This window comes from Scyliorhinus torazame, chromosome 14, assembly GCF_047496885.1.
Source record: "Scyliorhinus torazame isolate Kashiwa2021f chromosome 14, sScyTor2.1, whole genome shotgun sequence".
NCBI lineage: Eukaryota > Metazoa > Chordata > Chondrichthyes > Carcharhiniformes > Scyliorhinidae > Scyliorhinus > Scyliorhinus torazame.
Genome location: NC_092720.1, coordinates 56906227 through 56933664, shown reverse-complemented (window position 1 = coordinate 56933664; position 27438 = coordinate 56906227). Strand labels below are relative to the sequence as shown.

Here is a 27438-nt window from a genome sequence, read left to right as displayed (position 1 = left end):
TGACATTCTTCCTAAATTGCCCATTCAAATTCAAAGTAGATGTTTATTGAAGGTGGTTCAAGATCTTAAAGCCGAGACAGCCGAAAGCGTGGCTCAGGGAGTGGGGGTGCGCAGAAAGCTAGAGTTGGAGAACACAGACGTTTGAGTGGGATGTTTCCCAGATTAAAATGGTGAAACTTTAAAGGAATTTGAACTCCAGGGTAATGATTTAAATTGGAGATTTGGGGGGGACCGGGAGCCAACGTAGGTCAGCAAGCACAGGTAAACTGGGTGAGGGAAATAGTGCGGATTATGAAATAGCTACAGAATTTTGGATGAACCAAAGTATATGCAGGATTGGGGATAGGGAGGCAACCAGGAGAAAGTTAGTTGGAATAGTCTGGTGGTTAAAATCTCATCAGAGTTATGGCAACTCTACAGCACAACAATCTTTCATGTCAGTCTGGATATTGTGCTCAAGTCTCATGAGTGCAGATTGGAAGCCTTACTGGCTCAGAGATGGTCTTACAACACCAGGTTAAAGTCCAACAGGTTTGTTTCGGAGCACAGCTCCTTCCTCGGGTGAATGTAGGATTTAAATTCCTCATCTGAGGAGGGAGCTGTGCTCCGAAAGCTAGTGATTCGAAACAAACCTGTTGGACTTTAACCTGGTGTTGTAAGACTTCTTACTGTGCTCACTCCAGTCCAACGGAAGCCACACCTCGTTTCTTAGCAGCAGAATAATTCTTAAATGTACTTAAAATTGCATTGAGCATTTTGTCCACGCGAAGGCATTTTTCTTTATTCCTGGGATGTGGGCATCGCTGACGTGACCTGCATTTGTTACCCATCCCTCATTTGTTCTTGAAACCTCATAATGGGACATTTCAGAGTGTATTAACAGTCAACCACTTTGCTGTGGGTTGGATGCACATTTAGGCCAAACTAGCTAAGGATGGAGATTTTCTTTGGAGGACATTAATTAGCGAACCAGATAGGGTTTAACAACAACTGATGATAGTTGGCATGGTCACCATTACTAAGAGTAGCTTTATATTCTAGATTTATTAACTGAACTCAAATTCCACCAGTTGCTGTGGTGAGATTTGAACCCATCTCCCCAGAAGATGGATTGCCAGTCCAATGATGCCATAACATAAGATCATAATGCCATAACATAAGATGATAATGCCATAACATCTCTCCATAACACATGTACCAGCAGAGGGAGTCTAGAAGAAGAATAAACAAATCCATGTTTTGACAGCATGTGCTGCTTCACATTGAATAATGCTAAATCTTACTATTTCTTCTCAAAACTACACAAAACTCTCTTTAGAAGTATTCAAACGCCATTATAAAATCTCAGTCAAATTGTAGATCAGGAGATTGCTTTCATTTCCATTCCAGCTGGCATGTTCAAATCCTGTTACCAACTCACTGCTTGATACGTTTCTAATATATTCCTCCAAAGTTGAAAAATTAAAGTGTGAGAAGAACAATCCTGCTCTGGACCTGGGTAACTCCCAAAAGGCTTGCAACACTAAGCTGTTTAAAACAAGCAGTAAATGCCATATCTCACATAACTCCTGCAACAGGTGCAGATAATACTGGGAGAAGGCATGGCACTGGGATCATGAGTGAGCAGAAAGAAGTTACTGAGTTCCGGGCCAAAGGGTCATGACTGATCAGGTGGTTGGTGATGTTTTATGTACCCTGGGATAACACATGCTGCAACTGGATGCAGCTTTAACCAAAAAATACTCCAGACCTTGAAGTTAGTTCAGTCTGATTTATTGAACCAGTAGCACAGTTCTCTATGAGTTCGACTCTCTGCTAACCTAAGTGTGGTTACTCTGTCTGACTGAACCAGACTAGCTCTTAGCCACGTGCTGGAGGTGTGATACTGTACATACACCCTGACTCACTCTAGATGTTCATCAGTGGAAAAAGGTGGAGTGTGAGTGCCTCGTGCCTTTTATAGTGACATACCACCCCTGAGTGTCCTGCCTGCTCATTGGTCATGTCCTGTTCTCTGTGCTCATTAGCTGCCTGTCTGTGCCTGTCTGTATATCATTATCTGCATGTCCGCATATCATGACGTCTCACCTTTTAAAAAAATGTTTTGTTGGCACATGGGAACGTACTTACATGTGGTGGCATATATTAACATATTTACAAGTGGTGACATATATGAACGTATTTACATGTGAAGACAGCTGTCTAATGTGAGAAAACAGAACATAGCAAACAAAACAAATGTTCATAAGTCCAGTCTCTGGGGCTTGTATCTGATCCTTGTCGACCGCCGGAGAGGTGGTGGAGGGGACGACGGCTCCTTAACAGGCGGGATGGAAGCCTGACTGGTGGCCTCGTAGTTCGAGGTATCAGGAGGTGGCAAAACAACGGACGGAAATGGAGAAGAAAGCGGTTGAGAGCAGGCAACTTTGCGCAGTGCTCGTATGTTTCGTCGCACAACAGAACTATCAGCCATACATACAACATACGAGCGGGGCACAGCCTGTTGAACAACGACAGCTGGAGCAGACCAGCCACCATCCAGTATCTTGATCCTGACAGTGTCTGCCAGGGATAACACAGGCAAATCGGTGGCATGAGCATCTTAGCCCTGCTTTTGCTGGTTTCGGAGCTGCTGCACCTTCTGCAGCACCGGGAGGTGATCCAGGTTGGGCAAGTGTATGGCTGAAAGTGTCGTCCGCAGGTCCCTGTTCATCAGGAGTTGAGCCGGCGACATGCCAGTGGACAGTGGGGTCGCCCTGTACGCAAGCAGCGTGAGGTAGATATCAGAAGCAGAATCCGCAGCCTTGCAGATGAGCTGTTTCACAATGTGCACCCCTTTTTCAACCTTCCCATTGGACTGTGGGGAGGGTGCCAGCACACAGCTGCATCTGTGATTCAATCTGCCGGATAATTTCCAGCGGTTCACTAGGCAATGTGATGGAGCGGGACAATGCATCAGCGATGATGAGCCCTTTGCCAGGCGTGTACACTGGCCTGGTCAAAGTCGTACCTTCTGGGTTTGAGGAGGATGCGCTGCAACCGAGGCGTCATGTCGTTCAGATCCTTGTGAATAATGTGGACCAGAGGTCTATGATCCGTCTCGACAGTGAATGTCGGCAGGCTGTAGACATAGTCGTGAAACTTGAGAATGCCAGTGAGAAGACCCAGGCATTCCTTCTCTATTTGCGCATACCTTGTTTCGGTGGGCGTCATGGCCCTCGATGCCTAGGCTACCGGTGCCCAGGATGAAGTGTCATCACGTTGAAGCAGCACCACACCGATGCCATCCTGGCTCGCATCTGTCACGATCTTCGTCTCCCTGTCTGGGTCGAAAAATGCCAAACGGGTGCAGTTGTGAGCTTGGCTTTCAGCTCCAACCATTCTGCCTGATGTGCTGCCTTCCACTCAAAGGCAGTGGACCTTTTCACCAGGTTTCGTAGGGCCGTGGTGTGTGAGGCCAGGTTTGGGATGAACCTGCCCAGAAAATTGACCATGCCCAGGAAGCGCAACACCGCCTTCTTGTCTTCAGGGACCTTCATGGCTTTGATGGCCTTGACTTTGTCTGTGTCCAGGCGCACGCCCTGCTGAGAGATAAGTGTGAGTGCCTTGTGCCTTTTATAGTGAGATACCACCCCTGAGTGTCCTGCCTCCTCATTGGTCATGTCCTGTTCTCTGTGTTCATTAGCTGCCTGTTTGTGCCTGTCTGTATGTCATTATCTGCATGTCTGCATATCATGACAGTTGGGACTTGTCAGAGAGTAAGTAGAGGGATGGAAATCTAGAGCCTGAGAAAGGGTAAGTAGAGATCTGGGGCGTCATTCTCCGACCCCCCGCCGGGTCGGAGAATGGCCGTTGGCCGCCGTGAATCCCGCCCCCGCCGAAGTCTCCGAAGGGAGAAAAGTCGGCGGGGCGTTAATGGCGCCGCTGCCGCGGAGAATGTCACGGATCTGCGCAAGGCAGCCGATTTTCGGCCTGCCGATATTCTCCCGGATGGGCCGAAGTCCCGTCGACGTGATGACCGTTCACGTCGACGTCAATCGAACCTCCTTTTCATCGGCGTGACCCGGTGCTCCAGGCTCACGCCGACCAGCGAGGAGGTGAGTGACGGCCTGGGGGGTTGGCTCTGGGCAGAAAATGGCGTGGCCGCAGACTGATTGCGTGAGGAGAGGTGTGTCTCGGCTTGTGTGTGTGTGCGGCGGGGGGGTGGTTAGAGTAGGCTGGGCTCCGGGGAAGTGCCGGGAGGGGGTCCGTGCCGGGGTGGAGGTTGGGGGTTGTGGAGGGGGTCCGTGCCGGGGTGGAGGTTGGGGAGGGGGTCCGTGCCGGGGTGGAGGTTGGGGGGGGGTCCGTGCTGGGGTGGAGGTTGGGGAGGGGGTCCGTGCCGGGGTGGAGGTTGGGGGGGGGGTCCGTGCTGGGGTGGAGGTTGGGGAGGGGGTCCGTGCCGGGGTGGAGGTTGGGGGGGGGGGGGTCCGTGCTGGGGTGGAGGTTGGGGAGGGGGTCCGTGCCGGGGTGGGTGATGGGAGGGCAAATGAGTTGGTCCACCTGGCCAGGTGCCAGCCTCCAACAGTTGGACCCATGCGGTCCATGCCACCTGGCTGGGGGGAGGAGGGGATATGGGCAATGATGACATGTCGTCGTTCCCCTCCCCCCCACCAGGCCGTCATGTTTTCAGACCATCCAGCGATGTTGGCCGCCGTGGTGGCAGCCGCTCATGTCTATGTTGCCCTGGATGAGGAGGAGGAGGAGGAGGAGGAGGAGCGTGCCAGAGAGGCGGCGCAGGCTGCCGCAGAGGGGCAGGCGGCAGCCGCCCAGGCTGGAGGGACACCTGACCGACAGGACGAGGAGGGGGAGGAGGACGTCGTGGCCCCACGGCAACGGAGGCATCCGAGGGTGCCCCGTGTGTACCGGCCCCGGCAGTCATGCCAGGACCTCACGGACCGGGAATGCAGGAGGAGACTCCGGATGAGCCGGGAAACCGTGGCACACATCTGCCACCTGCTGGCACACCTGTCACCGCGTGGCACTGGCGGGGGACACCCTCTCCCCGTGTCCGTCAAGGCTACGGTGGCCCTGAACTTTTATGCAACGGGGTCATTCCAGGCACCGAGTGGGGACCTGTCCGGCATATCGCAGACATCGGTGCATCGGTGCATCCGGGCAGTGACAGATGCCCTTTATGCCATGGCGCACCGCTACATCCGCTTCCCCGTGGACCGGGCCAGCCAAGATGCCCGGGCCGTGGGCTTCTCTGCCGTTGCCGGGTTCCCCATGGTCCAGGGCGCGATCGATGGGATGCACGTCGCCGTGCGGCCACCTGCAGAGAACAGGGCCGTGTTCACTAATAGGAAGGGGACCTATTCAATGAACGTACAGGTGGTCTGCGACCACCGCATAATGATCCTGCACGTCTGCGCCCGTCACCCAGGCAGTGTACACGACTCATTTGTGTTGTCGCGGTCATCCATCCCCGGCATGTACGAGGGACGCCATCCCCGGCTGAGGGGCTAGTTGCTGGGCGACAGGGGCTACCCATTGCGATCGTGGCTGATGACGCCTATACGGAGGCCACGCAATGAGACGGAGAAGCGCTACAATGATGCCCATGTAGCGACAAGGGGAGTGATCGAGAGGTGCTTTGGCGTGCTGAAGATGCGTTTCAGGTGCCTGGACCTCTCTGGGGGCGCCCTCCAGTATCGGTCAGATAGGGTCGGCCGCATCATTGTGGTATGCTGCGTCCTGCACAACATAGCCCAGCAGAGGGGCGATGTGCCGCAGGCAGAGGAGGGTGGAGTGGAGGAGCAGCAGGAAGAGGCCCAGTCCTCCCCAGATGAGGGGGATGGGGGCAATGGTCAGGGCAGACGGGGTAGACACAGGCGGGTGGCTGTCCACCGTTACCGGCTGGCCCAGCGGGCACGGGACAGACTGATAGACGCCCGCTTCACTGACTAGATGGGCGTGGGAATCGGGTAGTATGGCCACAGACCGCACACCATGACAACAGCCGACCACCCACACCCCCCACCCATCCACCCACCCAGCACCCTCACCCCCCTCCCCAACCCCACACACCCCACCCGCATGCACACCACCCCCCCACCCCCAATTGCCGATCCACCGGCGGCACAACGGGCCGGGCTCACCCAGTTGCGGGTGGACGCTTGTCTATCGCAGGCCATGGAGGATGATGACAACCCGCCTCCGATGAGCTCCTGGCTCTACATCGTTGGACTATGTCTGACCCATGGCCACAGTACCACCATCCACCCGGACCATCCCTGCATGCGGCTGTGACACTGCAGCGCACGGTCCCGTCCTCTGCCCGGGGGATGTTGATGGCGGCCCAGGGGGAAGGGGGCAGACTCACCTGGGGCTGAGGTAAGACCACCCGTCACACACACACTTGCGCTCAACGTACATGACACGCCCGCACACTTTGGACAGAGCACAAAGGCAGCTTCGGTAGGTGTAACATTGACTTTAATAACCAAAGGAGTTCATGCACGTGCCCTAGCCCCTAAAACTCATCTGTGCCCTGCACCCGTGCCAACTTACTCAGTGTCTAATTGTTTGGCCTTACGGGCCCTTTGACTACGTCTACGTGGTTCCCCAGACGGTACAGCAGAACTGGAGGTGGACTCCTGTGATTCCTGCCCTCTGACACCGGATCCCTTTGGCGGCCGTTTCCTGAGGCGTCCTGGCCTAGATGGGCCAGGCTGCGGCCCGGGCGACTGGGATGGCGAGCTGCCAGCCTGTCCTGCCCGTTGCCCACCCGATGCACCTGGGACGGAAGGGGGGGAGTCCGAGGTGTCGCGGTGTACCGGGACCTCCCCTACAGAGGGAGCCGGGACGGACCACACCACCTCCTCCTCCCTCGGGGTGCCCGATGGCCCCCAGGCCTCTACATGGGTGGGGGATGCGAACGGACTGGCCATCCGACGCGCCCCCGACATCTGGCGCTGCCAGTCCTGGAGGCCCGTGCTGGTATCGACAGGGGTCTGCAGGTTTGCAGCCATGGAGCCCAGGGGGTTGTCGAACCCTGTCTGCGACAGTGCGACGCCAGCTCGCACATGGCCACTGGCGCCGATGCCCTCAGCGATGGCCTGCAGAGACTGGGCCATGGCCTGCAGAGACTGGGCCATGGCCTGCAGAGACTGGGCTATGGCCTGCTGAGACTGGGCCATGGCCTGCTGAGACTGGGCCATGGCCTGTTGAGACTGGGCTATGGCGTTGAGCGCCTCTGCCATCTGGCGCTGGCACTGGCTCATGGCCTCCTGTGAGAGGGCAGCCATTTCCTGGGCCACAGACGCCGCCTGCACGGAAGGCCCCAGGCCTCGCAAACCGTTCCCCATGTCTGACACCGTCGCACCCATTGCCTCCACCGCGGACGCCACCCGTGCGGTGTCAGCCTGGGTGGTACGCATGACCGGGACCACTCCCAGCTCCTGGACGCGGGTGGACTCCTCCACCTGCGACCGCAGCCGCCGCAAGCCACCCGTCACCCTATTCGCTCGTCTCCGTGTCGGTGGTTGCATCGGATCTATGTGTGGGTGTGGTAACTGCAGGAACCCGGGATCCATCTGGGCGGCAGATGTTCGCTTGGCCTGGGCTGCCCTCCGACCGCCCGGTCCCTCTGCTGCTCCTACCTCCACCTGCTGTACCGGGACGGCTGTGTTGTGCGCACCAGTGAGTGTACCAGACGCCTCATCACTAAAGTGTCCAACCGTGGTGAGTGTTTCTGCGATGGTGGAGGGTGTTGGTGACAGCAGTGGCGTTGTGTCGTGCTCTTCATCCCACTCTGAGTCCATGGCACTTTGGGGTGGGGGTTCGTCTCCACCCATCCACTCTGAGTCACTGTCCGGTATTTCGTCTTCCCGGGTAGGGGTGTCCTGGGTAGTGCTGTCCCGGGTAGTGCTGTCCCGGGTAGTGGTGTCCCGGGAAGGGTTGTCCTGGGTATTGGTGTCCCGGGTAGTGGTGTCCTGGATAGTGGTGTCCTGGGTAGTGGTGTCCTGGCTCGGATGTGACGGGGGCCTGTGGCTGCCCCCCTCATCGCTGGGTGGTCGCTCCCGCACGTGACGGGGGTGTCGTCTCCCTGTTGCTCCAGGTCTCTCCGTCTCCCGTGGTGTGCGAGGGGCATCCTGTGGGCGTCGCATGCTGGAGGGTGCGGGTCTCTCCGTCTCCCGTGGTCTCCGAGGGGCATCCTGCGGGCGTCGCATGCTGGAGGGTGCGGGTCTCTCCGTCTCCTGTGGTCTCCGAGGGGCATCCTGCGGGCGTCGCATGCTGGAGGGTGCGGGTCTCTCCGTCTCCCGTGGTCTCCGAGGGGCATCCTGCGGGCGTCGCATGCTGGAGGGTGCGGGTCTCTCCGTCTCCTGTGGTCTCCGAGGGGCATCCTGCGGGCGGTCTGCATCTGCGGGGATGGGTGCCTGGACGTTTGGTCCTGCGATACACAATGAAGCATGCATGGTTAGACATCAGGCAGTGATCAGGTGATACGGGGGAGGGGGATATAGGGGAGGGGGGATATGGGGACGGGCTGTTGGTGGCTCACTTGCTCGTGGGGCCCCGACCTCTGCATCAGCAACCTCCCGGTCCTCAGGTCCGCCAGCCAGTTCCAGGGCCCTTTCCTCGTGTACGGTCAGTGGCCTCTCATCAGCGGGCCCTCCTCCAGTCCTCACATGCTCCCTATTGTTGTGTGCGCGCTTCTCCTGTGGGGGGGGGGGGGGGGGGGTTGGTGGCAGGGGTAGAAGGCAACAGTGTTAGGCAGGTATATGAATGCACGCCATCGGTTGCGCGTGCATTGCAGAGGTTAAGGTTAGGGCTGGATTCACTTGGGGATATGGGGGATATGAGGGAGGGGGGATATGGGGGAGGGGGGAATATGGGGGATATGGGGGAGGGGGCATATGGGGGATATGGGGGAGGGGGGATATGGGGGAGGGGGGATATGGGGGATATGGGGGAGGGGGGATATGGAGGAGGGGGGATATGGGGGAGGGGGGATATGGGGGATATGGGGGAGGGGGGATATGGGGAGGGGGGGATATGGGGGAGGCTCACCCTGCCTGCTCTGACGAGGTCGTTCACCTTCTTGTGGCACTGGGTGCCTGTCCGTGGTGTTAGGGCCACAGCGGTGACGGCCTCTGCCACCTCCCTCCACAGACGCCGGCTGTGGCGTGGGGCAACTCTGCGGCCGTGCCCGGGATACAGGGCGTCCCTCCTCTGCTCCACCGCGTCCAGGAGCGCCTCCACATCGCGTGACTCGAACCTCGGGGCTGAGCGACGGCCAGCCATCAAGTCGGGTGTTGCGGTCGGGTGTTCCGGTCGGGTGGGGGGGAGCTGCGCGGCCTTATGAGCCGTCACGCCGTGCAGCGCGTATGACGCTGCACGGCGTGAACCACTGCGCAAGCGCGGATCCCGTTACGTCGCTGCTAGCCCATTTCGGGCCGCAGACTATCGGCCCATTTTTATGACGTGACGCAAGTGGGATTTGCGCCGTTTTTTGCGCCGATCGGCGGAGTTTCCGCCGATAACGGAGAATTTCGCCCCTGATGAGGGTAAGCCAGTGTAGGAGTATTTGCATGTAGTTTGGTTCTCAAAACAAAAGGAAGTGGCAAGGAATAGTACTTGGACTAATGGTGGTTATAGAGCGAAAGACTGATATTGCAGTGCAAATGTAAATATTTTATCCCTAATAACATCGTGACACAATGGCTGGGATTCTCTGAAATCCCGGCCAAGTGTTGACGCCGGCGTCAAACCCAGCGCAAGCGACGCCGGCGTCAACGGGCCTCCAGGCCCAGTCATTCTCCTGGTCCTCGGGGGCTAGAACGGCGCCGGAGTGCTGTGCGCTGCTCCGCCGCCGAAAGCCGGCCCTCCACGGCCAGCACGGGTCCGCGCATGCGCGCCATGTCCGTCTCCGCAATGGCCCGCGGGCACCATGGTGGAGCCCTACATGGGCCCCCGATCACGGGCCTGGCCACCGTGGAGGCCCCCCCCGGAGTCGGTTCCCCCTGCTCCCCCCCCCCCCCCCACCAGAACCGCCCCCGCAACCAGAACGCCGAGGTCCCGCCGGGTATGACCAGACGCAAACGACGCCGGCGGGACTCGGTGGGCACTTGGCCTGTCGAGCGCGCAGAATCGCCGCAGGGGCTGCTTTCGACGCCCCCCCCCCACCACCGGCGCTGCAGAGACCCCGCCGGCGCAATTGGCGCCAATTCGCCCCCCCCCCCCCGGTGATTCTCCAGGCGCCAGCCCGGAGAATCCCGGCCAATATGTCTCATTTTTGAAATTGGTTTCAAAGGCTGATTTTCAATGGACAGTGTTTAGCATGAGGTGGAAGGGGAATGAGTTGGGAAGTGTGTTGGTGTATTGGCATTGCATTACTGCAGCAGCTCCAAAAGGTGGCCTTGCTAAAATGCTCATTTGAATATTTTTCACAAACTGTTGCATGGCTCCACCTGTTCCAAACAAAATAACTCTACTGCTCCCTGTAGAGAGATTCCTGGAAATTCATTAAAAATTCTTTTATTCATTTACGGGATGTGGGCATCTCTGGTTAGGTCAGGATTTAATGCCCATCCCTAGTTGCCCTTCAGAAGGTGGTGGTGAGTTGCCTTAACTGTGGACGAAGCAGAGAAAATTGGCCCTGATGTATTACTTACAGGTACACCAGGGAAAGCCTATATGAGTAAATGACAAAATTGCAAGCAATTTACCTGTTTGTTTTGTTTAATAGTTTCAAAGTGTGATTATTCTTAATTAGTAGATATTATTCTTAGGTGAGGAAATGACGTATTGTTCATCCAAAGTGCTTGAGACAGATGGCTCCCAGGAAGGGGCCAATCTATTCAAAGCAAAAACAACTTGTGGGCTTTTTAAGCAAGCATTTTGTTGAGTTTAGGAGATGCACTTTTGTTTTTCCTTGCTAAAGTCAATTTTCAATGCATTTTGAATGTACAAAGCTGCCTAGCTTTGATTCAACAGCACTCCTTCTTAAGTCAAGGTAGATGGAAGGAAGATCCCACCGAAGGTTATCAGTGAATCATTGCATAAGGGTAAGCTCCATGGGATGTTAGCAAAGGAGAAGTAACTGATCATATTTTACTTAATTCTTAGGGAAAGTATTGAAGATTGTAACTACATACCTAGCCACAACAGTAAAGATGGTAATTACTGTAAATCTACTCATTGTCCTCACTTGTACTAGCTGTTTCATAAATCAGTTTGGTTGTCTATTGTCTAAGCTATGGTTGGGTGAATATTCTTTCACCTTCTAAATCCAGCCAACTAACATATAATAGCAAAAAGCTTCTGTTTGTCTGTAGCTATTTTGTGTAAGTGAAGGCAACCTGCCGTTCATTTATGGAAATGATCTTTGCCACTGAACCTGAGGAAGATATATGGGGGGGCGATTCTCCGAGCCCCGCGCCGGGCCGGGCCGGAGAATCGGCGCATCCACGCCACGACGCCCCGACGCCGGCGCGCGATTCTCCGAGGTGCGGAGAATTGGTGGCATTTGTGCCGGCGCGTTTGGCGTGGCGCCAGCCGCGGGCCGATGGAATCGGCGGGGCCGCCGATTCTCATGCCCGGATGTGCCGAGCGGCCGCGCGGATCCGACAGAGTCCCGCCGGCACCGTTCACCCCTGGTCGCTGCCGGCAGGAACTCTGTGCGAACGGTCGGGGGGTGGCCTGTGGGGGGGAAGGGGGCTCCGTCTGGCCCGCGATCGGGGCCCACTGATCGGCGGGCTGGCCCCTCCCCCCCGGGCCTACTTTAAGGCGCGGCCGGCCCCTGAATATCGACGCCATGTTGAGTCGGGGCCAGAGCGCTAAAGAAGTTCCCCGCGCATGCGTGGGTTGGCGCGGTGCCCATTTGGCGCCGGGAAGGGAGGCTGGAGCGGCGTGAACCGCTCCAGCGCGTGCTGGCCCTCTGTGGGCGACAGAATAGGTTGTACCCGGGCCCGATTCGCGCCGTTGTGAAACGCGACGGCGTTCACAACGGCGCAAACACTTGGGCTCCATATTGAAGAATCGCCCCCATGGTATCTCGGTCACAAAAGCACAACAGATCTATGTAATAGCTTATTGATTGAAATGGAAATCGATTAATATATTCTGTTTAACTGTCAGCTGTTTCTATATCTGAAGTTTTATATTCATTAGATTCAGTTACCAGCTGTTACTAAAACTGTCTGGTAATCAGCAACTAGATTAGCATTTGGGTTCAAATGATTGTTGCACAATTGAATTCACATTGTATATAAAACAAAGGCAAAACTAAGAATGCAGAAGTGGAGGATTTTGGAACTAGAAAAATAATTTGAGAAAGAAATGGGAGATAGAACCAGAAAATAAACTAATCTTTTAAAAACGAACTGAGGGCATTTTCCGTTTCCCCGCACTAACTGGCCCCAGTTCGAACTACTAATGTTTTTATAACAGCCTACAGGTAATGAAACGTCCCAAGATGCTTCACAGGAATGTATGAAACAAAGACCGAAAGCTTGGTCAGGGAGGTAGGTCTTGAGGAGTGTGTTAAAGGAGGAAAGAGAAGTAGAGAGGCAAAGAGGTGTAGAGAAACAAAATCCAGAGCTTAGGGCGAAGGAAACTCAGGGGGCACGGTCATCAGTGATGGCGCTATTAAAATTGGGTGGCCAGAATTAGATGAGTGCAGATATCTCTAAGAGCTGTGGAACTTTGAGAGGTACAGATTTAGTGAGAGAAGAAAGATTTGAAAACAAAGATGAGAATTTTAAAATCAAGGATGTGCTTGACCAGGAATCAGAGTACGTCAGTGAGCACAGGTGTGATGGTGGACTGGACTTGTTTTGAGTTAAGACATGGAGAAAGCGTTCCGGATGACCTCACGTTTATGGAGGGTAGAATGTGACTGACCAGCTGACAGTTCATTGGAATAGTCAGGCCTTGCAACAACAAAGGCATTAATGGGAGTTTCTGCAGCAGGTAAACTGGCACCTACTGGTGCTACAGAGCCAGATTTTGCAGCCATTTATTTACTCTGTCTAAACCCTTCATGATGTTATATATCTTTATAAATGTTCTCTTAACCTTCTCTGCTCGAAGGAGAACAAGCCCAGCTTCTCCAGTCTATCCATGTAACTGCAATATCTCTTCACTGGAACCAGGCTAGTGGTTAGGTTAAAATTTACATGGTCACTGTTCTGCTGCCATCCTACCCATGATAAAGAGGCAAAAGCTTATTTACTCAGGTACCGCACTTTTATGTGCATATGAAAATGCTCATCATACAAATCATTAGTTGTACATGCAATTTTAATAACACTCACCACAATTTACCATAACCTTGCACCATAAAGAATCTGTTGCGTTGCTTTTATAAACAATCATCTTCTTGATATCTCATGGGTCTTCAATTTGATATGCCTCAATGATATTGCTGTGTTAAACACCTGTGCAACTTTGGGACTTCCTCTCAAGAGCTTTGCAGAATCAAACAAAGCACCTCCAAAGGTGTTTCCTAGTCATAATTTTCATGGCAATGAGGATTAGAGGAATGTCCAATGCTAATTCCCTTCCCTATATCATGCTTATCCCTAGCTAACAACTCCATCATGGCATCAGGCAGAGACCAAAGCAGTGTATTTGCAATCTTGGTGCCATATTAGACTCTGAGATGAGCTTCGGGCCACATATTCATGCCATCACTAAGATTGGTGTTATAGTGCCCAACCTTTCCCCTGTCTCAGCTTACCTGTTGTAGAAACTCCCATTAATGCCTTTGTTGTTGCAAGGCCTGACTATTCCAATGAACTGTCAGCTGGTCATTCACATTCTACCCTCCATAAACGCGAGGTCATCCGGAACGCTTTTCCCATGTCTTAACTCAAAACAAGTCCAGTCCACCATCACACCTGTGCTCACTGACTTACACTGATTCCTGGTCAAGCACATTCTTGATTGTAAATTTCTCATCTTTGTTTTCAAATCTTTCTTCTCTTACCATATCTGTACCTCTCGAAGTTCCACAGCTCTTAGAGATATCTGCATTCACCTAATTCTGGCCACCCAATTTTAATAGCTCCATTGTGAAAATTGGTATTTGTGCCTCTCCTGACCATATCCAGCATTGTTTGTGTGGACATTAAGTATGCCAAGCAGGCAGACTGTAATGTCAGTCAGCATCTAACACTGATTTGGAGTTTAATCTGACATTTTGGACAATGCCAATCTAGTTAATACCTTCTCTAAAACATACCATCAACAACGTGGGTCTCTCCTCGAATACATTTTAAAGACATCACCATCCAACTAAGCAGACATAGAACATAGAACATAGAACAATACAGCGCAGTACAGGCCCTTCGGCCCACGATGTTGCACCGAAACAAAAGCCATCTAACCTACACTATGCCATTATCATCCATATGTTTATCCAATAAACTTTTAAATGCTCTCAATGTTGGCGAGTTCACTACTGTAGCAGGTAGGGCATTCCATGGCCTCACTACTCTTTGCGTAAAGAACCTACCTCTGACCTCTGTCCTATATCTATTACCCCTCAGTTTAAAGTTATGTCCCCTCGTGCCAGCCATATCCATCCGCGGAAGAAGGCTCTCACTGTCCACCCTATCCAACCCCCTGATCATTTTGTATGCCTCTATTAAGTCTCCTCTTAACCTTCTCTCCAACGAAAACAACCTCAAGTCCATCAGCCTTTCCTCATAAGATTTTCCCTCCATACCAGGCAACATCCTGGCAAATCTCCTCTGCACCCGCTCCAAAGCCTCCACGTCCTTCCTATAATGCGGTGACCAGAACTGTACGCAATACTCCAAATGCGGCCGTACCAGAGTTCTGTACAGCTGCAACATGACCTCCCGACTCCGGAACTCAATCCCTCTACCAATAAAGGCCAACACTCCATAGGCCTTCTTCACAACCCTATCAACCTGGGTGGCAACTTTCAGGGATCTATGTACATGGACACCTAGATCCCTCTGCTCATCCACACTTTCAAGAACTTTACCATTAGCCAAATATTCCGCATTCCTGTTATTCCTTCCAAAGTGAATCACCTCACACTTCTCTACATTAAACTCCATTTGCCACCTCTCAGCCCAGCTCTGCAGCTTATCTATATCCCTCTGTAACCTGCTACATCCTTCCACACTATCGACAACACCACCGACTTTAGTATCGTCTGCAAATTTACTCACCCACCCTTCTGCGCCTTCCTCTAGGTCATTGATAAAAATGACAAACAGCAACGGCCCCAGAACAGATCCTTGTGGTACTCCACTTGTGACTGTACTCCATTCTGAACATTTCCCATCAACCACCACCCTCTGTCTTCTTTCAGCTAGCCAATTTCTGATCCACGTCTCTAAATCACCCTCAATCCCCAGCCTCCGTATTTTTTGCAATAGCCTACCGTGGGGAACCTTATCAAACGCTTTGCTGAAATCCATATACACCACATCAACTGCTCTACCCTCGTCTACCTGTTCAGTCACCTTCTCAAAGAACTCAATAAGGTTTGTGAGGCATGACCTACCCTTCACAAAGCCATGCTGACTATCCCTGATCATATTATTCCTATCTAGATGATTATAAATCTGGTCTCTTATAATCCCCTCCAAGACTTTACCCACTACAGACGTGAGGCTCATCGGTCTATAGTTGCCGGGGTTGTCTCTGCTCCCCTTTTTGAACAAAGGGACCACATTTGCTGTCCTCCAGTCCTCTGGCACTATTCCTGTAGCCAATGATGACATAATGATGACAGACCTGCTTCTTTTAACTACCCAAGCTCTCATGCAGAGTTTGTAGAAGGATTGGATTGTTGGAAGAGTTGTGAAAAGTTGATTAAGTCTTTAGGAGGGTGATGCTAGACATTGGGTAGGTGTTGTGTGTTTCTGAAAGGCCCATAAGCACCCCATTTACTCTCAGTCAGGGGAGCTATAGTTGCAGTTCCTCTTGGGCTTCAGCATCAAGAGGGCAATGGAGCAGAGGCAGCAAATAAGACAAGCTGAGGGAGGACAGAACTGAGCAGGAGGACCTACCCACATAGGGTCTTCACAGAGAACTTTCCTATCTGCACTACACCAGGATACTGTCTGCAGAGGTTACACTTCACCCAGGGGTGGTCATAAGACAGAGACTCTATCAGAACTCTGTTAGAAGTTTGCTGAATTTCAAATGTGAGACTGTAGATGGCCTTGGAGGATGCCCTCCCACAGCTCTGGCCCAAGAAAGGCTAACTTCAGATTATGCCATCCTGGCATGGGTGGCAGAAAACAACAAGGGTGGAGAGTTAGTGTTGGGAGAATGAATGCTGTCATAGAAAGAGGAGAGCAGGTTCACCACGGTGCTTCTGTCACTTCCTGGGTTGGCATCTCTGGAATCCTAGTAATGATTGCTAGACAGCTGTGAGAGCCAGCGAGACTCTTTCCCTCATGGTCATTGATATCGCAGCCATGATGCACGTGTCTGAATCTGCACAGCACCAAACTGTATGCTGTCTTTGCATGGCAACAATGAAAAATCTCATGACCCGAGTCTGAGATTCAACTGCAGCATACAGATGTTAGTTGGTTTCTGCTTATCCTGCAGTGGATGCTGGGCCATCAGCGTCAGATGTAGCATCAGATCCACAAAGTTTGCACGGATTTAGCCACCACTTTCCACACGGGAATGGCTGATGTCCAAGATCAACATGAAGCCTTGTCAAGTTGATAAAGAACCCTCCATTCTCTTGACAATGAAAACAGACCTGCAAATGCACCAAACATTTCTGTGTGCATACCCATCAGCCATTTTCTGCACGCCTCCCCACTGAGGTCCTGCCACTATACAGTCCTCGAAAGCACATGCAGTGCCGGTATTTAAGCTGGTGGTTGCACGGGTTAGATCAAATAATGGAGTATCTACTACCTCAATTTGGTTTCCCTGGTGCAGCCAACATGCACCTCCCCTTCAAGACATGCAATCTGCCTTTAAGTACTGCTGGTCCATTTTAAGTGGTGCTAGTCTTGCATGAACTGGTGTCCTCTTCTTGACACCCACACCTTACTGAAGTTATTCCCCTGCCTTTGCTGCTTCTATTCCTGGTACATTTTTGTTTATTCCCCCTGCCTTCATTCCCCTAACCTTATGCCTTCAACTTGCCGCAAACCACCTTCCCACTTACTCATTTTCCTCCTTTATCTCTATCCTCTCCAACTCCATCTTCCCCTCCTCCTACCCCTCTAGTCACAATAAAACCGAGAGAATGCATATTTATGCACAATGACCATTATTCCAATGAAAATAGATGTTTATGGTGAGGAACATTACTTGTGGCACAATTCAATTCACAAAAAAGTTAACGTAGTAATGCATATATTTCTTGATTGTTCAGCCCTCACTTTTAATTTTCTGCTGCTTTAGGCTTGATATCAGCAGGTGAGTTAGAACCTGCATTCTATAGGTGTTTTCAGATGGTTTTGTAGACAAATTGGGTCCACAGATGAAGCAATTCTAACATGGCTACCATGACACGCCTTGGTCTTGATTTATAAAGATCTTTCATGTTACAAAGTCATCAGTTTTCTTTCACCAGAGGCACCCACTGATAACTATCTGGAGAGTTAGCAGTCTAATGAATCTGACTAATATCTGCTGCTCATCTAGGTTGGCTGGAGACAAGTTTCTGAAAGCTAAGACCCTTTTCTTGGACATCTATTTGTTGGACAGCTCAGCAATTGGAAATGACTAACTAAAAGCGAAAAACAACTGAGTTCATCAGTTCTCTGGGTTCTCCGAGATAAAGACAACTATCTAAAGTCCATGGGGCAGGCACAAGCTCACACATAAACTTCATGCTGCAAACACTGGGCCAAGTTTAGTATTACTGCGCGTTATCAGAATGTCATATCTTTGTTTTCTCTCTGAGGTACAAACTAAAAATTCTGTAAGCAATTAAGATTTATTGTGTTGGCTTAATGCTTTTAGTTTTACTTTTAATAAAATCTTATTTGTATTTTATAGCCGAAGTCACATGATCTGATAAAGTGTTTATTCTTGCGCTAAAGAATACACTGAAGGCTTGTGCCAATCTCTGAAATTAATTGCAATAATAAGGATTTCTGTTCAATCCTCACTTGAAGTTATATTTTGGTTTGCCATGAACAGCGACTTACTGAGAGTGGTATCAAACCCAAGAGAATTATCTGAGTGAAAGCCAATACTAGGTTTAAATTTGAAGCTGGTTCCCAGAAAGGAGCTGCTATTACTGTTCACTAGTTGGTCTTTGAAAATATTTGATTCCATTTATCAATCAATCTGATCAGCAGACTTTTGTGAACCGGGCAGTAATATTACACACCTTGCCTAAATCATACTTTTTAATTGATATGACAGTGTTTCCTTCTTACCATTGTATTACATTGTTAATTAAATTCCTTTTATGAAAAGCAAATCGACACTGACTAGAATTTCAGTTTGTTGCCTTCATATGTAATTTGTTAACGATGTGTAAAATATAACAGAAAACTTAATGCCATTCCTCTATGTCCCAGGCACATCATGAATGAACTGATTGAAACAGAACGGGTGTATGTCGAAGAGCTTCTGAGCATCATTGAGGTAGGGAAATTGTGTAATTCAAAGTTCTGAAAAATCTGATCATATATCTTTAAGAGCTTTGGTTATCTCATTGTTTCATCCGGAAAAGGTATACCATTGTGATGCAGCTTATTGGAGCAGTATTTGAATGGCTTTCCCTATCAGTAGGATAAAAATTAATTTTGACTAAAATAGGGGTCATTCCCTGTTACAAATAGAAATTTCTCTGAACAGTCACTACGGGTCAGTATGATATTTAGAATTTCTGAATTGCAAGGCCTCAGGCATGGAGATTGGTGTCCTCCACGCAACTGTTTTTTAAAAAAACAGTGTGTAGAATTTAATCCAGCCCTTCACAGTGGGAAACATAGCAGCCAGTCCCACTTAAGCACGGGGAGAACCATTCATTAGTCTGCCACTGGAGGGAAAACCTCCCAAATTAAGTCAGAGGTAGGAAAGGGCCAATGTGAGAAAAACACCTCACGGCGGTATGCCAATTCGGCTCTTAGTGATTCAATAGACAGCAATTATCCCTGAGCCCACTGGAATCAGTGGTGACTTAGGGATTAGATGGACTTTCGCTTTCCTCCGCTCCTGAAGGCCTCCCAGCAAATCCTGTCAGGTTCAGCCGTGGCCTACCGGGTGTGGGGTGTTGTCCCTGTCAGGAAAACAATGCCTCTTTGAGGGACCTGGTATTAGGAAGAGGAGGAGGAGACTTCTGAAACCTCCTTGCCTTGTCCTCCCTGCCCCACTTGTGTGAACCATTACCCATGGCTCCCACCCTGCCCTCACTCACCTGCGTCCAGGGATCCAGTGATGGTCCCCAGTGAAGTCCACAGGGCATTTTACCTACTCCCAGGGGCACAACCAGCCATGGAGAGCTTCCATCTCTGATAGGCTGGCACCTCTCGGAGGATGGAGTTCCCACACACTGGGTTCCACATCCTTGGGAATGCCTGACACTGGCCATTTAAATGTCTGACAGGCACTCAATTTAGTCAGCCCTCCCCTATGGAAGCGATGCAGTGTTCCCACTGGTTCTCCAACCAGTGGATGGGACCCCTTTTGCCAACAATAAAGCCAACCCAGTATGTTTATTATCATTAATAATTAGTCATGGCTTCTTTCACCTAGAAGTATGTGAAATTAAAAAGATAAATCATAATGGATTTTCTCTTTGATATTACAGTAGTCCACTTGTAAGCCATAAATCATTACTGGGAATTAGGAAAGTTGTTTTATTTGAGGGTACAGTGGGAACTTCAGTTCTATATTTCAGTGCACTGCAGACTTCTCAGCTTAACTCTTTTGCTGTGTTTTATTCTGGACAAAATCAACCTTTGTAAACCATACAAGAAGTATTCATCAGAGAGCATCAAATGGATATTTACCTTTTTCAATGTATTGCGAACCACACTGATGTTAAATGCGAGAGTATCCCAAAACTCAGAAGGGTAACTTGGAACACTGGTTCTTAGTGGTGTATGTGTTTTTCTTGGCACAATGTGAGGAATGATGTACAACCCAGTGAGGAACAGTCCAGTCATTGGGTGAACTATTAATAAAGAATTAATAATCAATTTAGAAGAAAAACAAAACACACATGACAAGAAGGACTATAAAACAGAATTACACTTGCGTATATTGATGACTATACACACAATTTTACAGGAAACTATTCTTTGGTCCCCAAATACCTAATTTACCTGAAGTCTGAGACACTCCTTTTCCCAAACAACATCAACTTTTAAGTAACTATGAGCTAAATCCAGCAAATAATTACCACAACCAGGATAAGGGGGCCACGTCTGGGAAATAGTCTTCAGGTTCAGCGAAGGTGGGAAATGGCTATTTCTTTTGGAGACTAAGGCCGGGATTCTCCGAAATCCCGGCCAAGTGTTGACTCCGCCATAAACACCGGAGTGGTATATGCCGGCATCAACGGGCCTCCTGGCCCAGCGATTAGGCGGTCCTCAGGGGGCCAGCACACTGCTCCGGTGCCGAAAGGCTGCCCTGCACTGCCGGTGTGGGTCCACGCATGCGCATGGTGGCCGTCTCCGCTCCGGCGGCGATCAACATGGCGGAGACCTAAGCGGGCCCGCACGGAAAGAGGGAGGTGCCCTATCGCGGGCCTGGACGCCATGGAAGCCCCCCCCCCCGGAGTCAGATCTCCCCCCCCCCTCCCCACCAGGATGGCCACCGCGGCCGCGGGTCTAAACTCCCGCCGGGTGGTACCAGGTTAGAACCACGCTGGCGGGACTCCCCAGAATTCGGCCGGTCTACCGCGGAGAATCGCCGTGGGCGCCGCTTTCAGCTCGCTGTTTTACTTTATTTTATTTATCTTAATTTTCCCCAATTCCGAACATTTGTAATTTATCATCAAATAACTAGCTAGATGAAATGCAAGAAGAGTTGAACAGAAGGTAGCACTGTTCTCTCGATCAGGAGGTCAGATAGGTGGCCCTTTATAGCTTCTGCCACTCCCCTCAATATTGACTGCTGACTGATTTAGCGGGTGACATAAAAACAAAATAATCTGTATTTAGAGGCTGTAAATCTGAAATAAAACATAAAAATGCGAGAAATACTCAGCAGGTCAAACAGCATCTATGCAGGGAGAGCCAGGGTTAATATTTCAGGTTGATGACCTTCCATAATTCTAATTGACTCATGGGCCTTCTGCCCCTGTAAACCTACTAGGAGGACACTCCTCAAATGGAGGATTTGTGGGCACCACCTGAGAAATTGTGGATTCACCTCATGTGCCACCATTTCTCTTGAGTCCTGCAGAAGCTACCACCAGTTGGCTGATATTTTGGTAAGAATTCACTGCACTTGACATTCTGACAACAGCTGGAGGAGGCAACATGCACATACCTGCTATGTTTCAAGGAATTTCCTGTCGCCTTATATTGTTGCATCTATTAAATAGCACAGAAACAATTCAGCCCCCAACCCCTTGTGTAACGTGGGATTTAAGTTCCACTATTCCACATTCATTCTGGTTTCTCAGAGTCAGTCATATAATTCAGTGATAGTCAGAAGGCCCTATAGTTAGAATAGCCCAAAACACCACAGTTTTTTCAGGGACATTGTGTTGTCTGTAAATTTAAAGCTAAGGATCAAAATTGCTCCAGGTTCCATTGTGCCTGGCTTCTGGCAGATGGCTTTTATTTTTTGCATTTCCATTCAGTATTAATATGCCAACATAGTCCATGTCCAAATTCAGCAAGACCTGGATAATGTCCAGGCTTGGTCTGAGAAGTGGCAAGTTACATTCACACCACACAAGTGCCAGGTAATGACCATCTCCAACAAGAGAGGATCTAACCATCCCCCTTGACATTCAATGACATTACCATCGCTGAATCCCCCACAATCAGAGGCTGGTTTAGCACAGCGCTAAATCGCTGGCTTTTAAAGCAGACCAAGGCAGGCCAGCAGCACGGTTCAATTCCCATACCAGCCTCCCCAAACAGGCGCCGGAATGTGGCGACTAGGGGCTTTTCACAGTAACTTCATTTGAAGCCTACTTGTGACAATAAGCGATTTTCATTTTCATTTCATTTAAATCAACATCATGGTGATTACCATTGACCAGAAACTGAACTGGACTATCTGTAGTGAACCACTTTAATAGGAGATGTAAGGTAGGACCTGCACTACAGGTTCGCCGGTAGCTCCTGCCGGCTGGCTCCGCCCACGGAGAACTGTATAAATATGCATGACCTCCAGTGCCCTGCCATTTCGCCAACTGCAGCAGGAGGCCACGCATCTGACTGTAATAAAGCCACAGTTGTACCGAACTTTAGTCTTTGTGCAATTGATCGTGCATCAATTTATTACAGTCAGAATGGTTATCAGAAATAAGCCCGATCGCCTGCAGCTGGATCCGCACTCGCCCGACGCCAGAAAAGACTTTACTCACTGGCTAGCATGTTTTGAGGCCTACATCAAGGCTGCGGACCCCGAGCCAACGGAGGCTCAGAAGATAAACGTCCTGTACTCCAGACTGAGCTCCAGCATGTTCCCGTTGATCCAAGACGCCACGAATTACACAAAAGCAATGGAACTCCTTCAGGAACACTACGCACAGAAGGCGAACACACTCTTCGCCAGGCATGTACTCGCCACCCGCTCGCAACTACCTGGTGAGTCAATCGAAGACTTCTGGCGGGTCCTAATTCCATTCATCCGGGACTGTGACTGTCAGGCCATTACGGCCGCCGAACACGCGAATCTCCTCATGCACAATGCCTTCGTGACGGGGATTGCATCGGACCGCATCCGAGAACGATTACTTGGAAGGGGCCACGCTCGAACTGCCAGAGACGAAAACCTTGGCGCTCTCCAAGACGGTCGCATCCCGTACAATCGTACCCCTCCCACCGCGCTGCCCACCCTTCTACTCCTTCCTACCCCTCCTGGACCCCGCCGACGACCTCCTCAGCCGGGGCCCTGCCTTCCCAATACGCCTGCACCGCACCCCGATCCGCGCACCCCGGGGGTCCCCGCTGCTACTTCTGCGGTCAGCAGAAGCACCCCCGCCAACACTGCCCGGCCGGCACTGCAGTTTGTAAAGCCGGCAGTAAAAATGGCCACTTCGCGGCTATGTGCCTGGCCCGCGCAGTCGCTGCGATCGCGCCCGCTATCGCCCCCTCCCCCACCCAGACGCACAATGGGAGTCGCCATCTTCTCCTCCCGGGTCCATGTGCGACCAATGGGCGCCGCCATCTTGTCGCCCTTCGGCCACGTGCGCACCATGGGCACCGCCATCTTGTCCCGACCACGCAATGTGTGCACCATAGGCGCCACCATCTTGCCCCGACCCCGCAATGTGCGCACCATGGGCGCCGCCATCTTGTCCACCACAGGGTCTCATGACATCCCGACATCGGAACCGCACTCGCTCGCCACCCGAAGCATCCGATGGCTACCCACAGCTTGCTTCGATGACGCTGGACCAATCTCGCCCGCACAACCTGGCCACCGCGTCGACGACGGTTAAAATCAACGGCCATGCGACCTCATGCCTGCTGGACTCCGGGAGCACTGAAAGCTTCGTTCACCCAGATACGGTAAGGCGCTGCTCCCTCACAGTCCACCCTGCCAATCAAAGGATCTCCCTAGCATCCGGATCCCACTCCGTCCCGATCCGAGGTTTTTGTACAGCCACCCTCACGGTCCAGGGCGTAGAATTTAGTAACTTCCGCCTCTATGTCCTTCCTAATCTCTGCGCTGCACTACTGTTGGGCCTGGACCTCCAGTGCAACCTCCAGAGCCTCACCCTCAAATTCGGCGGGCCCTTACCCCCCCTTACCGTTTGCAGCCTCGCGACCCTCAAGGTCGATCCCCCCTCCCTTTTGCCAATCTAACTGCGGATTGCAAGCCCATTGCCACTAGGAGCAGACGGTACAGCACACAGGACAAGACCTTCATCAGGTCCGAGGTCCAGTGGCTGCTTAAGGAGGGTATTATTGAGGCCAGCAACAGCCCCTGGAGAGCCCAAGTGGTAGTGGTTAAAACTGGGGAGAAACACAGGATGGTCGTGGACTACAGCCAGCCCATCAATCGGTACATGCAGCTCGACGCAGCTCGGTAGCATTGTGGATAGCACAATTGCTTCACAGCTCCAGGGTCCAAGGTTCGATTCCGTCTTGGGTCACTGTCTGTGCAGAGTCTGCACATCCTCCCCGTGTGTGCGTGGGTTTCCTCCGGGCGCTCCGGTTTCCTCCCACAGTCCAAAGATGTGCAGATTAGGTGGATTGGCCATGATAAATTGCCCTTAGTGTCCAAAATTGCCCGTAGTGTTGGGTGGGGTTGCTGGGTTATGGGGATAGGGTGGAGGTGTTGACCTTGGGTAGGGTGCTCTTTCCAAGAGCCGGTGCAGACTCAATGGGCCGAATGGTCTCCTTCTGCACTGTAAATTCTATGTTAATCTATGATATCTGATATGGTCAATCAGATTGCGCAGTACCGGGTCTTCGCAACAATTGACCTGAAATCCGCCTACCACCAGGTCCCCATCCGGAAGTCGGACCGGCCATACACTGCCTTCGATGCGGACAGTCGCCTCTACCACTTCCTTATGGTCCCTTTCGGTGTCATAAATGGGATCTCGGTCTTCCAAAGAGAGATGGACCGAATGGTCGACCAGTACGGTTTGCGGGCCACCTTTCCGTACTTAGATAATGTCACCATCTGCAGCTATGACCAGCAGGACCACGATGCCAACCTCGATAAATTTCTCCGCACTACCACTCTTCTCAACCTGACCTACAACAAAGAGAAGTGCGTGTTCAGCACGACCCGGTTAGCCATTCTCGGCTATATAGTCCAAAACGGACTTCTCGGGCCCAACCCCGACCGCATGCGCCCCCTCATGGAACTTCCCCTCCCCCACTACCCCAAGGCCCTCAAACGCTGCCTGGGGTTCTTTTCCTACTACGCTCAGTGGGTCCCAAACTATGCGGACAAGGCCCGCCAACTCATTCAGTCCATCCAATTCCCCTTGCGGCTGAGGCACAACACGCTTTCGCCCGCATCAGAGCAGATATCGCCAAGGCCGGGATGCGCGCAGTGGACGAGTCACTGCCTTTCCAAGTAGAAAGCAATGCTTCAGACGTCGCCCTTGCCGCCACTCAAAACCAGGCAGGCAGACCCGTGGCATTCTTTTCCCGCACCCTTCATGCCTCTGAAATCCGACACTCATCTGTCAAAAAGGAAGCCCAAGCTATCGTTGAAGCTGTGCGGCATTGGAGGCATTACCTGGCTGGTAAGAGATTCACTCTCCTTATGGACCAACGGTCGGTAGCCTTCATGCTCAATAACGCACAGCGGGGCAAGATCAAAAATGATAAAATCTTGCGGTGGAGAATCGAGCTCTCCACCTATAATTACGAGATCTTGTATCGCCCCGGTAAACTCAACGAGCCCCCAGACGCCCCCTCCCGAGGTACATGTGCCAGCGCACAAGTGGACCAACTCCGGGCCCTACACGACAGCCTTTGTCACCCGGGGGTCACTCAATTGTACCATCTGGTCAAAGCTCGCAATCTGCCCTACTCCGTCGAGGAAGTAAGGATAGTCACCAGGGACTGCCAGGGACTGCCAGGTCTGTGCGGAGTGCAAGCCGCACTTCTACCGACCAGACCGTGCGTGCCTGGTGAAGGCTTCCCGCCCTTTTGAACGCCTCAGCGTGGATTTCAAAGGGTCCCTCCCCTCCACCAACCGTAACACGTACATTCTCAGTGTGGTCGATGAGTACTCCAGATTCCCCTTCGCCATCCCATGCCCCGATATGACGTCTGCCACCGTCATCAAGGCCCTCAGCACCATCTTTGCTCTGTTCGGTTTCCCCGCCTACATCCACAGTGACAGGGGATCCTCATTCATGAGCGATGAGCTGCGTCAGTTCCTGCTCAGCAGGGGTATAGCCTCCAGCAGGACGACCAGCTACAACCCCCGGGGAAACGGGCAAGTAGAACGGGAGAATGGGACGGTTTGGAGGGCCATCCAGCTGTTCCTACGGTCCAGGAACCTCCCAGCCTCTCGCTGGCAGGAGGTCCTCCCTGACGCTCTACACTCCATCCGGTCACTATTGTGCACCGCCACTAATAACACACCCCATGAACGTGTTTTTACCTTCCACAAGAAGTCCACATCCGGGGTATCGCTCCCCACTTGGCTGGCTGCTCCAGGATCGGTCCTTCTCCGTAGACACGTCCGACTCCACAAGGTGGACCCCTTGGTGGACAGGGTTCACCTGCTCCACGCCAACCCTCAATATGCCTACACTGAGTTCCCCGACGGCCGCCAAGATACTGTCTCACTCAGGGACCTGGCACTGTCAGGTTCCACCCCAACACCCCCCCCCCCCCACCAATGCGCCCCCCCCCACCTCCTACCGCCAATATTGACCCCACCAGAGCACTCCCCCTCCCCTTTTCCGCACAAGAGGACGAAGAGGACTTCTGCACGCTCCCGGAGTTCCCCGATGACTGGCCAGCATCAGCACCGCCACCACCACCATCGGTGCCACCCCCACCACCACCAGCACCGACTTCGCCACCACCGTTACGCCGCTCCCAATGAAGCACCAAAGCACCGGACTGGCTGAACCTTTGACGGACTTCGGACCGTCAACATGGACTTTTCTTTCCCTACCACTGTACATAATTGCACTAATTGTATATAGTTTCACGTCACCCCCGCCGGACTCATTTTTAACAGGGGGTGAATGTGGTGAACCACTGTAAAAGGAGATGTAAGGTAGGACCTGCACTACAGGTTCGCCGGTAGCTCCTGCCGGCTGGCTCCGTCCACAGAGAACTTTATAAATATGCATGACCTCAGGTGCCCTGCCATTTTGCCAGCTGCAGCAGGAGGTCACGCATCTGACTGTAATAAAGCCACAGTAGTACCCAACTTTAGTCTTTGTGCAATTGATCGTGCATCACTATCAATATAAATACTGTAGCTACAAGATAATAATAATAATCTTTATTATTATCACAAGTGGGCCTATGTTAACACTTCAATGACGTTAATGTGAAAACCCCCTAGTCGCCGCACTCCGGCGCCTCTTCGGGTACACAGGGAGAATTCAGAATGTCCAATTCACCTAACAAACTTAGTAGGCCAAACAATAGGAATCCCGTGGTGAGTAACTCACCTCTTGACTCTCAAAGTCTGTCTACCATCTAAGGTACCTTAAAGTCAGCATAGTCCCAGGTGACCATAGGCTGCTTTCCCATTTGAGGGGGAGAGCTGACAGGTGAGAGAGGGGCAAGTTCAGAAGGCGGGGCCTTCAAGAGTAACCTCAGCTGGTAAGGGAATTGAACCAGTGCTGCTGGCCTCGCT

The 27438-nt window shown here is 51.8% G+C and overlaps 1 protein-coding gene across 7 annotated transcripts in view; it reads left to right on the top strand.

Moving 5' to 3' along the window:
* Positions 1-27438, top strand: part of mcf2l2 (MCF.2 cell line derived transforming sequence-like 2) — a 650277-nt gene that overhangs the window by 422676 nt on the left and 200163 nt on the right. For all 7 annotated transcript variants that reach the window (XM_072474222.1, XM_072474228.1, XM_072474225.1 and 4 more), the window contains exon 16: positions 18531-18597. In XM_072474222.1, the coding sequence (XP_072330323.1) occupies positions 18531-18597 (67 nt within the window). The remainder of the gene's footprint in view (positions 1-18530; positions 18598-27438) is intronic.